Source organism: Ctenopharyngodon idella, chromosome 11 (assembly GCF_019924925.1).
Source record: "Ctenopharyngodon idella isolate HZGC_01 chromosome 11, HZGC01, whole genome shotgun sequence".
NCBI lineage: Eukaryota > Metazoa > Chordata > Actinopteri > Cypriniformes > Xenocyprididae > Ctenopharyngodon > Ctenopharyngodon idella.
Window position 1 is genome coordinate 10980534 of NC_067230.1, and position 15151 is coordinate 10995684.

General features: G+C 37.8%; 1 protein-coding gene across 1 annotated transcript; it reads right to left on the reverse strand.

The window, feature by feature from the left end:
• Nucleotides 1-66: 66 nt before the first annotated feature.
• ghrh (growth hormone releasing hormone) lies at nt 67-7770 on the reverse strand. The gene is made up of 5 exons (XM_051911563.1): nt 7613-7770; nt 6946-7030; nt 5340-5441; nt 4700-4804; nt 67-2667 (listed from the first exon to the last, which is right to left on the reverse strand). Exons 1-5 carry the CDS (start codon nt 7617-7619, stop codon nt 2526-2528), a joined length of 441 nt encoding a protein of 146 aa, XP_051767523.1. The 5' UTR covers nt 7620-7770; the 3' UTR covers nt 67-2525.
• Nucleotides 7771-15151: the final 7381 nt, after the last annotated feature.

Below are 15151 nucleotides of genomic sequence, written 5' to 3' on the forward strand. Positions count from 1 at the left end.
CTGTTGGGAGCAAGAGATTTCTTTGTCATCAGGTGTTGTCGAATCATTCTCCCAGTCATCACCACACAGATGTCTAACACAGTGTTTTTTTTTTTTTTTTTTTAAATAAATAAAACAATGAAAACAAATGTGCTTATCTAGTGTTTTTTTTTTTTTTTTTTTTTTTTTTTTTTTTTTTTCTTCTTTAGGAGCCAATACTGGTTTTCAGAGAGCAGTGTGGCAGATATAATATTGATATACGCTACTACTCAAAAGTCATTCTTTACTATTCTAAAATGTAGAAAACGCTAATTTAACTCATCAAAAGTATGAATTGGAAGTATGGGGAAGGAATTATTTAGTGACCAAAACATGATAAATGAAAGATTCATGGTATTTAAGCCAATTAGAATTTAAGCCTGAGATTCAAGCCACATTTCAGCGTAGATTTAAGCCACTTTTGCAGGTAGTCCAAAATGCAGCTGCTAGGATGCTGACAGGGATGTGAAAACGAGCATATTACCCCCATTTTATCTTCCCTTCATTGGTTGCCAGTAAGTTTCCAAATAGAATTTAAGCTTTTTTTGTTTGTTTTCAAATCTTTAAATGGGTTTAAATGGCCACCTTACCTTGCAGACCTTTTAAAATGGCATACATCTAGATCTCTTAGATCTCTTCTCTCTCCTCTGATCAGTTGGTTTTGATTGTTCCCAGGTCTAGATTAAACTCATGGTGACCAGGACTTCTCGGTAGCTGCACCTAGGCAGTAGAATCTTTTACCCTTGTATGTTAGAGCAGCTCCTACTATATAGTAGGAGCCTACTATAACTCTGTTAAAAACGCATTTATTATCTAAGGCTTTTAATTCTACTGGGTGTTGAGGCATGTTTTACTCTAATGTCCACTATGACTTTGAACACCACTACAAATGACTGTCCCCTCATACAGCACACTATACAGTATAAGGGTATGGGGGAGATTTTGGACACAGCCTTATTGTGCAAGTGGTGCACTCTCCGTAGCCTCACTTTAGGAGTATGGCCCGTTGCCCTAATTGGTGGTACAATTGCTGCATTCAATTACACCTGGGAAACTCATTCTTCAGAGTCAGACTCAAGTCACATTTATTTATCTAGCGCTTTATACAATACAGATCGTTTCAAAGCAGCTTTACAGTATATAACAGGAAAAATATTCAACAATGCAAACAGAGTTCAAATTGGCTGTAAAGCCACTCTACAAAAAATGGTGTAATTGTTCAGCTGAAAATTATTCAGCTAAAAGGTTCTATATATATATATATGGAGCACCTGACAGAACTTTTACAGTTCTATAGAGAAGCTTTTATTCTAAGAGTGTGGTTTGGGATTAAATTATATTTAGTGAACCTATTAAGTAGTCTCAAAATGAATTTAGATAGTTTCCTGACAGCATTAATTCATTCACTTTTTCTGTTTTTGTGTCACATCACTGAATTATAAGATTGTACTAGCTAGCTAAGAAATTGTTAGCAAACAATAGAACTTATGCTAAATACTGAGTAAAGTAGCATCGTCCTCAGGCTAAGCAAAAGCTCCACTCCCAAAATAATTGAACATGAAACACTATTTCTTCTTCAAGTCTTTTTTTTTTCTCATCTTGCTCAAAAACACATAAAATAACACTTAATTTCAACATTCTTTCCTCATGAAGTCCCTTACAAAGCATTCTGAAAACTATAATATCAGCAAAAAAATAACTTGATTAGTTATTTTCCATTTAAAACCATGATGCAGACATGCATAGTCCAAAGGTCCAAAATTGAGAAAGTTCTGGTGTTCAAACACAGAAAAAAATTTTTTATAACCGTGTTCATGCATTGGAAATCACAGTACACAATTTTTTTCAATGATTACAGGTTTTCCAACTTGTGTCAATGATCACAGCTGTATTCACTTTTGTATAATATGAATGTGTGTAGTATGAATATAATGCGAATGTACTGCATTTGGCATGTTGTTACTGTCATGTGACCTACCAGAGTCAGTTGCATCACTTCACTGCCATTCACAAATTCTCTCCCGTGGCCTCACTGGATAGCAAAGTGTCTATCGTATGCACACTTTAGAATCTCGCCAGAAGTAGTGTGTCATGCCTACTTTTTTATGAGTACTGTGAATTTGTACATACTACTCTTGTCACATACTGTTTTTCATATTTATTTGGCAAGAGATCTTAATGTAGGATTTTTCATTAGTGTTTTAAAGTGGCTTAGGGAATAGTCAATTATCCCACTATACAACAATATGTACTTGCTAAGGATTGGATGTAAAATACAGTGATATAAACATTTGTGTATTTTTAGTTAGGGACTCCTTATTTCTGTGGCAGACCTTCTGAACACTGACTGGTGTCAGTGCACAAACACACATAGTGCACAGGATCCTGTAGGAAGGGTGAACTGAATTTTAATAATCCAGAGTGAAATGTAGCAAATGCAAGTAATAAAGACAGTTCACAGTTTTTTTTTTTTGTTTGTTTGTTTTTTTGTTTTTTTAATGATTTCATCAGTGTGTAGCTACTGAGAACTTAAGTCTTTGTGGTGCTCTGTAACTTTGTTCCCTCTCAGTGACATCCATATCCACATCTTGCTTGTGGGTGTCTCCATATATGCCGGATTGGCGTTTTACATAGTTTTGAGTTTCTGGTCTGTTGACAAAAGTAAAATTGATTGAAATCTCCTGGCACACAGCATTATTAATTTGGTAAATCATGTGTTAAATCACATCATTACGAATACATTTTTCTTTGATCTTTGAAAATAAAGAATTCATTTAATTAATTATAATGACTCGTACTTAATACTTGACAACTCAAGACATTAGCACATGATTGGCCATATATTGGGTGTTCAGAAATTGGCACAGCAGAAGCAGAAATATTAAAGGCACAAAAAAAAAAAAAAATAAGGTACCTAAAACTAAATAATTTAAATAATAATAATAATAAATGAAACTCTGTTTTAAAGGCACAATATGTAAGATTTTTGGATTAAAACATCCAAAAACTACTAGAACAGTGTTATATATTTTGTTGACTTGTGTACTTACATTATCCCAGATGTTTCCAAGAATGTTTAAATCCAGAGAAATAAGCAATTTTAACCAGGACACGGACCATGTCCGTGCGTCGCCTATCAATGACATCATACCTGCGTTACCCTCGATTTCCGGTTTTATTTTGTAGAAACCATGGGAACACCAAAGACGCTTTAATATATTACATGTTTTATTAGACAAGGGAACAACTGTTTGGATACATTTATAGACTAATCATAGACTAATTATTGTTATATAGCTCATCATGTTTAGTCTTATTGTTTGAATCTCGTTTTCTTGATTTTCCACGACTGCATGTTTTCACCATGCCTCAGAGAAAAACACTATTTTGTCAAGTGGCTAACATATATATGATAACAATATGATATTCTAATATCGATCTAGCTTACTGCAGTGTGCAACAAGTGTCTCATAGCAGCCGCCGAGCGAACGCTCAGAGGAATGTTATAACATAATTTTCAACACACTCAAATGTACACTGTAAAAAATTAATGTGATTTTAACAGTAAAATATTGTAAAAACGCTACGGAAAAAAAAAAAATTGTTAATAGGTTAACAGTAAGTTCCCTTACTATATGCAGGGAAAAACTGTAAAAGCTCTAACCAGACATTTTATGTAATTTTCACAGTAAAATGCTGTAAATTTTAAAATTTTTAGAAGTAAAAAAGAATGAATCAATGTATAATTTACAGTCAAAAACTGTAAACTGATATTCCCACAATTCCCTGTGTGACACTCCTCATTTGAAAGTATTTTGTTTAAATAATCATGTTTCTTAATAGTTTTTGTTATCAGTTATGTACATTAGGGTTTTATGTTACATCTTCTGTTGTTTAATGAATGTTTATTGCATTATGTAAGTGTTGTGGGTTACCATGATGGTGTTTTGCATTTGCGTGAATGACTCTGTGCACCTTCTTTATATTAGTATATACTTCAGCTCGTGGAAAAGCTACTTGTGATGAACTCTGATTCTTCATATGGCTTTCTCTTTTTCCACCTGCATTATTATGGTGGTTGTCAGTATATGTTAAAGGTACAAAACAGATTTTAGTAGTAGTGTGCATTGTTGAATTTACTGGTTAACATTCGAATTTTCTTGTTTGTAAATTACAGGTTTATACTGTAAAATTTGCAGTTTGTTCTGTAAATGTGTTTACAGTTTTTCTGTATTTTTTACAAAATTATTCTGGCAACCACAGCTGCCAAAATTATTTTGTAAAATCTATGGAATTTTTTTTACAGTGATCTAATATGTTAAAACAGTGCTGCACTATACCCCACATACGCTTGACCAGAAGAAGTGGGAGCGGCGACTGTGGCATAAAAGTTCAGTTGCTCTCGAGCCGTGTGTCGCGCTCGTCTCTCATTAGCAATTGCTCCAGTGGCCTTGTTCAGCTCCAACATCACTCAGCCCTGTGCTGCTTTATACTACATTGTTAATAATCTCATCCATGAACATGATTTCTGCCCGAGTCTTTTCCTGATACTTTTCCACCACCAGAGATGAAGACGACATCAAGTTACACCTTTGTTTTGAATAGGCAGCCTCTAGCGCCGAAACTTTACATATTGTGCCTTAAAAAAGTATTTGTTTAAATAAATGTCTAAAAAACATACCCAAGTCTTTTGCCCATGACAGTTTGAAGGAATTTTCTGGCAGATATTTGACCGAGAACTTTTCGGTAGCTGTTGGTAAAGATGGCGTCAGCATGTCTTCCAAACCTAAAAATAGTGTTTAAACATCATACAGTTATGACAAAGTTAGAAGACTATATTTCATGTCAGAATTGTTATGGTTCAACCATTGGGATTGCCCAGTAGCCCAGAGCAGTGTGAGAGAGTTTCAGGTTAACAAAAATTTTCACTTGCCCAGTTTGGCCAATGCTGCTTCTAAAAAAATGCATGAATTTTGTAACACTTTATTTTAGGGTCTTTTAACTAGTAGCTTATTAGCATGCATATTTCTAGAATATTGGCTATTTATTAGTACTTATTAAGCACATATTAATGCCTTATTCTGCATGACCATACCTAAACTTAACAACTAACTTACTAACTATTAATAAGCAGTAAATTAGGAGTTTTTTGAGGGAAAAGTCGTAGTTAATAGTTTATATGTGTTCCCTATACTAAAGCTATACTAAAGCTTTTTTAGTAGGGCTAGTGAAAATATCAGGTCAAGCAAAAATCTGAACTGTTGGACAATAGAAAAAAAAATGTTATTGTTGAGCCGTAGGTGTATGAATGAATGAATGACCTAAGCTCAGCATCTGGTGTGCGCAGTGAAGTGCCTGCTGGAAACTGCATCGGATCCTCAATAGAGGAGGTCATCAGTATCGCAGCCGCTCGCTGACCAAACCTAACAAATAAAAGCACTGTTTTTATCACTGTTACATTCATAAGACGTGAATGTATAAGATTAGGTAGAACAAGTGCTCTTCTGCATAAAACAATCAAAATGCAGTATGCTTTGGAGGCTTTTTCAGACAGGAGCTGTTTTAGTTAGATTTTCAGTAATAGATTATGTTTTGGTTATTTTAAAGGTTATATTTGGCAGTCAATTTTCTGTAAAGTCTTGGCTACAAAAAAAGCTACTAAACATTTGTTCACTTATTTCCCAGGACAAACAGATACAATACATTTAATACACGTTAATATAGAATGAGGCATGTTATTACACTAAATGGTTTAAAACGACACAATGGGAATCTGTGGTTTTTAAACTTTTAAACTAAATTTTAAACTTTTTTTAAAATTATGAAATAGCATACAATTTAAAGTGGAGAGAAATAATCCACCACAGCATATATGTATTTAAATGTACAAATCACAATACTATTGAGATTCAATGACAATTCTTGATGCAGCACTATTTTCTTATGCAAATTTCACCCAAAAGAACACTGTTATATAGCTTACAAATTTCACGTAGCAAGGGAGATAATTAAATAAGATACTTCCAAAAATGTCCAGTGTCTGTAGTTCATAATGAGAAGCCCTGGTCCTTAACATAACAAAAGCAGAGTTCAGGCTCTGTCAATTAATGTGACCTGTGACAGATTCTAAACAGCAGCGCACAGGCTTTCCAGTTCACTGGAAATTCACTCCTGTTCTCATAGGCAGCTGTTCTTTGTTAGTATTATTCACACCCTACTCTGCCCATGTGTTTGTATAGATGTGTGTATCTACATTGTTGTAAAAATGAGTCATACACTGTTAATTAGTTGTATCCCAACAAGGGCTGCAAATGTCATGTACAATAGAATGCTATTGTATAATATGCTTTGCTATTATATAATATTGTTGATGATTTCAAGTAGTCTTGCATTTAAAAGGATTTGTAATTAATTATAAATGATGTAACTGCTATGTTACATGTTTGATGCAAAAAAGATCTTCAGTATAATACTATATACAGTATAATGACACTATATTTGTAATTAAGCTCAAGTACAGTGTCATCAAACCAAGTCAAATATGCATTTTTTTCTGACAATGTTATAAAAGATTTGTTAAATGTGTGTGTGTGTGTGTGTGTGTGTATATATATATATATATATATATATATATATATTATAACTATATAATATTTGTATATTAACTTATGTATTTATTTAAATATTGTTAAACTATTTGAGCCATATAATCCATAGAAATGAGTTACCAACTAAATCTACTGTCATCATTTTTCTGAAGCACTTGCACATTACAGATTGAATGAATGAAATATAAATATGAAGTCACTACTGAACAGGGTTAATGTAAGAGTAAGAAAATGTTAACAAACAGATGATTACACCAATTAAAACACCAAATATTATTTATTAAATGAACACGCATGAAACAGCTGGCGTCTGTCTTACCTCAGTGCTGGATAGACTGGGGAAGAAGTAACTGACAATAACAGGCAGCACAGTGCTAGCAGGGCTGTTTTCGGCATCATTCTCACTAGAAACACAGTTCACATTCTGATTCACATCCACTGAAGCAATACATTGTATTACTTTAAATACATTTATTTTACTGCATTGAACTCTACAGTTGATTTCCAATGTTACTTTTTCTTTGATTTTTTTTTTTTTTTTTTTACATTTTTTTTTACAAAATAATTATTTTGTAAATTAATACATTTTTATTATTTTTGTAAATTAATTTATTGTAAATTATTTTGATATTATTATTATTATTATTATTAAAACATACTTATTTACCTCTTTAACATAAGTCCCATGTAGAACAAAAAAGTGTTTTACAGCCTCATATCATAGAGAACTCAAACCTAAGGAACTCAAACAAACTGATAAACAGATCTAATCTAACATCAAGAAGCTTTTAGTTTCCAAAGTAGCCCAGAGCAGTGTGCAGCCAAATGCAGCCAAAAAAAGGTTCTTGATGATGTATCTATGCTGCAAACAACCATACAAGTACCTTTATTTTGACTTTATTTTAAAATTCTTAATAAATTCTAAAACATAATTTTAATTACTAAGTTAAATAGCCTTTTAACAGAAGTAAAATGTAATAATTTACCTTGCATGGTCTGCGATGTGCTCCTTGAAGGTCTTTAATGAATGTGACAGAGATGTTGTTTATTCTCACTCAGGGTTTGGTTTCATTCTCAGCTTCTCTAATCAGGTGAAAAATAGTTTAAAGAGACCAGTTAGGAATCACCTCCCCTTCCTCTCTCTCTCTCTCTCTCTCTCTCTCTCTCTCTCTCTCTCTCTCTCGGATGCATGCTTTTTTTAGTTTTACAATTCTATGTAAAATGCTATGGAACATACGCATGTGCAACAATGTTATGTATTAAAGTATCAAAAACCCATCTTTGCACTGCAAAGACTGCACAGAAGCTGTTTAATGCAGCTCAGAGGTGTCATGAATGCATTTACACTGCAGTTACAATTGCATACAAATGTTATGAGCTTAATGTTTCATAAATTGAAAAGAGAAATATGAAATAAAATGATTTTTTTTTTTTTTTTAAATAATAATAATTCCTTACATTTATATAGTGCTTTTCTGGGTACTCAAAGTGCTTTACATATAAAAATCAGCCTCCAGCTCAAGGCTGTGCTGGTAGCAGCCTGTCTGATAATCTTTAACATGTTTGCCACACTAAATATTTATTTTGGAGTGAGCGGCATTTGGAGTTTACAACAAATGTATATGTGATATTCATTCAAAGGTAAGAAAAGCAAAACAAAACAAAATAAATAAATAAACTCAGTGACAAAGTAATACAATAATAATAACAATCTAATATATAATAGGTTTATAGAAAAGTTAAAGAGTGCCACTTTATGCAACAATATCATATTTGCTCACAATGCGATAGGCTCTATTTTCCTTTGACCTATGTACATTAAAATAAAGTTTGAAATGATTCTTAAAGTGAGAGAAATTTGGTTTGGAGTCAGACCATTTCATTTTATGAATGTGAAACTTTCTCATTAAAATTAACTCTTGATATATTTTATCTCTGTCAATTCCATAGTCATTGTCAAATTGATAAAAAAAATCAAAAATCAGGTCGGGAGATGAGTTGAGTCGGGTTCCTATGCCCGCCCTGCTAACATGCTCATGAGCTACTAGCTAATGTAATAAGGCAATTAATAGCTAAGGCAATATACCATGGCCATACATGCTAATGTACTGTACTTAATGGAGACACTACAGGTGAATACAGTACAATTTGTGTAATAATATAATCAACATCGCCATATGATATGCAAATTAGACGTTAATTGAATAATGTAATCACAATCGCCATATAATATGCAAATTGGACGCTAACTAATTGAAATGCGCTAATTTGCATACATTTGACAAGGCACTGAGAATGGTTTGTAATTGTGCCATGCCATACCAGGCTCAAGTGAAAACACAACTGGAACAGTTCGGCCCAACGGTGGAAAAGCGGCTTATATGATTCCTGAGTTCTCTATTTACCACAAGATATTTACATCAGCCTTTGTTCAGTATCTTTGATGCTATTCTGCTAAAGTGATGTCTCAGTGAATGTTTGTTACCTGTTATGCCTACCTGAGGATTCTAATTATGATCTATTATATACCATGTGCCTAAGTTGGTACCAGAGACAAAAAGACTGTACAAGGGAAGTGTTTACTTACCTGTGAAACTCATCTATTGCAACTTGTCTGTTTCTCTAGTGCTTCTGATCTAATAAAACTTCCACACCTGGGTTCAACTGTATACTGTCTGTGAAGTATCATTATAGAAGGCCAGACCACAATATGGACCCAGTGGGAGGTGTTCTGTGCTGCCATTCATCAGGATGGCAGTAACATGGAATCATATGTGGAAGAATTTGTCCAATATTGCTATCTAACCACCTTGAAGGACTGAGATTTGATGGATCTGTTCTGAAGTGGACTGGACAATCACATTCCGCCATGGATACCAGTAGGCAATCCGACCCTCACCCTGAAGCAGTATCTGGATTGGGTGCTGTGGATATGTGGCTCTCCTTACACGGTTGGTGAGGTTTGTGAAGTGGAGAACAACCATGCCACAAAACAACAATTCTCCTGTTCCCAATCCATTTCTATGTGGCAGTTCACGTCGCCCAGCCCCAAGCCGGTATCAATCAACAAAACCAAGCCAAGGTCTCGTCATGCTAAGTCGGACAACACAGTTCTGAGAAAGCAGTCCCTGTGAGTAATAGTTTGGCTTCTAAATTGGAGGATCTTCCCATCATGTCCGTCCGAATGGCTAGGAAACCAAGCTCAGCAGTTCTAAGTCTTCCAAGTTCTAATAAGGAGCCACTTACCCGTTCCATGCAAACCCTCAAGTCGGCTCCAGCCCTTGAGCGCAGTCCAGAGTCGGCTCCAGTGTTTACTCTAACAATCTGGTTAACAGGCTGACTGGCAGATAACTGGAGTGCCAGCTGACTAGAGGGCTCCTGACATCAGCAGACCTGATGTGACAGAAAAAAAAAACAGAATTCAAGGTCAGCCATCAAGGTTAGGATGGGGGAACTAGAAGCAGCTTCTATGGCTGACTGAAACTTGAGAACCCAGAACAGCCTCTGTGGCTGACACGAGGGAACCTAGGGATGGTCTTTTTGGATAACACAGGACTGGTAGCTAACTCTGAAGTGGCCTTCTTGGGGTTTCAGGGACGACCTCATTGGTTGTAACAGAACAGGCAGATAACTTAGAATCGACTCTCTTGGCTAAGTCTAGGGACTGTGAAACGTTCTCTCTGGCTGAGATGATGGAACTAGGAATGTCATCCTTTGTAATGATAGAGACACCAGGGATCACAGGTATAACAGAGTTCAGATCATTCTCCCCCATCTCAGAAGGAGACGGAACGATCATCGCCACCTCATGAGGAACCGCAGATTTGTATGCAGCCCAAACACACAAGCAGGCTGTAGTCATTGCAGACAGATAAAAGTGGCAAAACTCTGGGACTTCCTGATACTGCTGTGCTGAGACTACTGGATTAGGTAGTTCTGAAACCACAAGACTTGGCAGCGCTGTGACCATTTGACTTGGCAGAGCGGAGACCACCTGGCTGGGTAGCACTGAGAGCATTGGGCTTGAGGGTGCTGAAACCTCTAGATCTCATCTATTGCAGCTTGCCTGTTTGCCTGGTGTATACACAGGTGCATCTCAATAAATTAGAATGTCGTGGAAAAGTTCATTTATTTCAGTAATTCAACTCAAATTGTGGAACTCGTGTATTAAATAAATTCAGTGCACACAGACTGAAGTACTTTAAGTCTTTGGTTATTTTAATTGTGATGATTTTGGTTCACATTTAACAAAAATCCACCAATTCACTATCTCAATAAATTAGAATACTTCATAAGATCAATAAAAAAGGATATTTTAAACAGAAATGTCAGGCTTCTGAAAAGTATGTTCATTTCTATGCACTCAATACTTGGTTGGGCCTCCTTTTGCACGAATTACTGCATCAATGCAGCGTGGCATGGAAGCAATCAGCCTGTGGCACTGCTCAGGTGTAATGGAAGCCCAGGTTGCTTTGATAGCGGCCTTCAGGTCATCTGCATTGTTGGGTCTGGTGTCTCTCATCTTCCTCTTGACAATACCCCATAGATTTTGAGTTTGCTGGCCAATCAAGCACAGTAACACTATGGTCATTGAACCAGCTTTTGGTACCTTTGGCAGTGTGGGCAGGTGCCAAATCTTGCTGGAAAATGAAATCAGCTTCTCCATAAAGCTTGTTAGCAGAAGGAAACATGAAGTGTTCTAAAAATAGATGGCTGCGTTGACTGTGGACTTCAGAAAACACAGTAGACCAACACCAGCAGATGACATGGCAGCCCAAATCATCACTGACTGTGGAAACTTCACATTGGACTTCAAGCAACATGGTTTCTGTGCCTCTCCACTCTTCCTCCAGACTCTGGGACCTTGATTTCCAAATGAAATGCAAAATTTGCTTTCATCTGAAAAGAGCACTTTGGACCACTGAGCAACAGTCCAGTTCTTTTTCTCCTTAGCCCAGGTAAGACGCTTCTGACGTTGTCTTTGGTTCAGAAGTGGCTTGGTACGTGGAATGTGACAGTTGTAGCCCATTTCCTGAAGACGTCTGTGTGCGGTGGCTCGATGCACTGACTCCAGCTTCAGTCCACTCCTTTTGAAGCTCTCCTAAGTTCTTAAATTGGCTTCACCTGACAATCTTCTCAAGCCTGCGGTCATTCCTTTCACTTGTACACCTTTTCCTTCCACACTTTTTCCTTCCAGTCAATTTTCCATGAATATGCTTTGGCACAGCACTCTGTGAACAGCCAGCTCTTTCAGCAATGACCCTCTGTGGCTTACCCTTATTGTAGAGGGTCTTGGTGATCATCTTCTGGACAACTGTCAAGTCAGCAGACTTCCCCATGACTGCTGTTGGGATTACTGACCTAAACCCAGAATTTATACCCTGAGAATGGTAATTTAATAGAACTTGAAATTAAATATTCTAATAATTTGAGATACTGATTTTTTTATTTTGATGAGCAGCAAGCTATAATCATCAAAATGAAAACAAAAAAGTCTGGAAATATTTTACTTTATGTCTAATAAATCTAGAATATATTTAAGTTTTACTTTTTGAATTAAATTACAGAAAAAAAAACCTTTTCATGATATTCTAATTTATTGAGATGCACCTGTATGTATATATATATATATATATATATATATATATATATATACACTATATTGCCAAAAGTTTTGGACGCCTGCCTTTACGTGCACATGAACTTTAGTGACATCCCATTCTTAATCCGTAGGATTTAATATGGAGTTGGCCCACCCTTTGCAGCTATAACAGCCTCAACTCTTTTGGGAAGGCTTTCCACAAGGTTTAGGAGTGTGTTTATGGGAATTTTTGACCATTCTTCTAGAAGCGCATTTGTGAGGTCAGGCAGTGATGTTGGTGAGAAGGCCTGGCTCGTAGTCTCCGCTCTAATTCATTCCAAAGGTGTTCTGTCTGGTTGAGGTCGGGACTCCGTGCAGGCCAGTCAAGTTCCTCCACACCAAACTCGCTCATCCATGTCTTTATGGACCTTGCTTTGTGCACTGGTGCGCAGTCATGTTGGAACAGGAAGGGGCCATCCCCAAACTGTTCCCACAAAGTTGGGAGCATGAAATTGTCCAAAATGTCTTGGTATGCTGAAGCATTAAGAGTTCCTTTCACTGGAACTAAGGGACCAGTCCCAACCCCTGAAAAACAACCCCACACCATAATTCCTCCTCCACCAAACTTTACACTTGGCACAATGCAGTCAGGCAAGTACCGTTCTCCTGGCAACCGCCAAACCCAGAATCGTCCATCAGATTGCCAGACAGAGAAGCATGATTTGTCACTCCAGAGAACACGTCTCCACTGCTCTAGAGTCCAGTGGCGGCATGCTTTACACCACTGCATCCAACGCTTTGCATTGGACTTGGTGATGTAAGGCTTGGATGCAGCTGCTCGGCCATGGAAACCCATCCATGAAGCTCTCTACGCAATGTTGCTGCAGAAAGTTGGTGACTTCTGTGCACTGTGCGCCTCAGCATGACCCCGCTCTGTGATTTTACGTGGCCTACCACTTCGTGGCTGAGCTGCTGTTGTTCCCAATTGCTTCCACTTTGTTATGATACCACTAACAGTTGACCGTGGAATATTTAGTAGTGAGGAAATTTCATGAATGGACTTATTGCACAGGTGACAACCTATCATGGTACCACGCTTGAATTCACTGAGCTCCTGAGAGCGACCCATTCTTTCACAAATGTTTGTAGAAGCAGTCTGCATGCCTAGGTGCTTGATTTTATACACCATGGCCATGGAAGTGATTGGAACACCTGAATTCAATGATTTGGATGGGTATCCCAATACTTTTGGCAATATAATTATATATATATATATATATATATATATATATATACTAGTATACACACTCTAAAAAATTCGGAGTTAAAAACTATGGGATTAGAATTGTAGCAAAATTCCAAATAAATAGATTATGATCCACAAATAAATGTAAAGATATTCACAAAAAATAATCGTATGCACAAATGAATAGAATGAGATCCACAAATATATGTTAGGAGTTTCACAAAAATTAATTAAATTCACAAATATATAAAATGAGATTTGCTAATAAAAAACATATTCACAAATATGTTTTTATGTCACAAGCACAACTCTGCCTGCATTTATTTGTGAATCACCACCTGTACACTTGTGAATAGCTTTCTGTGCATTTGTGGATCGCTGCACGCATTTGTGGATCTCTTCCTGCGCATTTGTGAATCACCTCACACATTTGTGGACTCTGAAACAATTCCAGCGTCACGACTGCAGACAAATCCACAAATAGGTCGACTCCACCCACCGACTAATCAAGCCAATCAGATAACGAATTGAGTTGAAGTGCTGTTTGTGTGAAAAAACACCCCGTTTACAAAATGCAGACAGACTTTATTGTGATTAATCTTTTAATTTGTTTTGTACATATTTTTGTGGGAGTAATTATATATAAGGTCTGCATTATCCGTCTTACAATAAGGGGGCTCTTATTTTGACGGGTATTATGGTCTGAGTGTGCCTGTTACGGATCACTGCAGTTCCCTTATCAAGACGGTTTCTCGACATTACGTATGGGGAAACCCTTTTCCTCGAAATGCTGAAGCCTGATTGAATCACTCTATTGCTTTGCATCAGCCAATGGCGTCCGGGTATTCGCCTGATTGGCTGGCTCAGCCACTATATAAGCAATGTCGGGCGGCCAAATACCTCAGAATCTTCTTCACCTGGAGTCTGATTTCGCCGTTGACCTGCGTGATTAGAGTGGACGACGCGGATAGCGATCCCCTCTTGCATTCCGGTGGAATACAAGGAATTTTCTACATACGAAGATGTCTCTTTGCCGCATATGTGGCGGGATTGTGTGCTGTGTCTGGGCCGCGCCCATGCTGAGGAGGCCTTGCGAGGCTGGCCGTTGTTCACAGCAGTGGCCCGCTGGCTCCTGCATCTCCTCCGCCCGCCGCCTTCGAGCCGCGGGCCAGCAGACTGCAGGTTACTCCTTCAGGAGGCTTTACCGAGGGGCTGACATCGGCCCAACCCCCACATCGCCCTCCGCCAGAAGCGCGGGAAATGGTCTCGTTTGGCTATGGAGAGGATGACATCATGTCTACGAGTGCCTCTGACCCGGGTGCCTGGTCGGAGATCCCTTCAGAGGCTAGCTGCACCCCGACTTCAATGGACGTGGAGCTGATGAGCATCCTCATGGAGGTTGTGGCAGATTTGGAGTTGGACTGGGCAGCCCCTGAACAGCCCTCTAAACGTTGGATGGACGGGTCTTTCCTCGGCGCGAGCCGCCAAACGGACGCTCCACAGAGACCCGCCCCTTTCTTCCCTGAGCTCCACGAGGAGCTCACTCGTTCATGGTGCTCCCCTCACTCAGCCCGAGCCCATGCACAAGGGACTCAGCTTCTCACGACAGTGGAGGGGGCGGAGAAAAGAGGGTCATCTATGTCCGCCCCGAGGTTGGAAAACCGCCTCACTGCCTTCTAAGCCATGTCGAGCCACAGC

Excerpts from the sequence above, each read along its gene's own strand:
- ghrh (XM_051911563.1), bottom strand. Across the intron at positions 5,442-6,945 it reads CCAGTCTATCCAGCACTGAG|GTTTGGTCAGCGAGCGGCTG; the intron begins GTAAGACAGACG and ends TTTATTTGTTAG. Across the intron at positions 2,668-4,699 it reads GTCATGGGCAAAAGACTTGG|ACCAGAAACTCAAAACTATG; the intron begins GTATGTTTTTTA and ends TTTTGTCAACAG.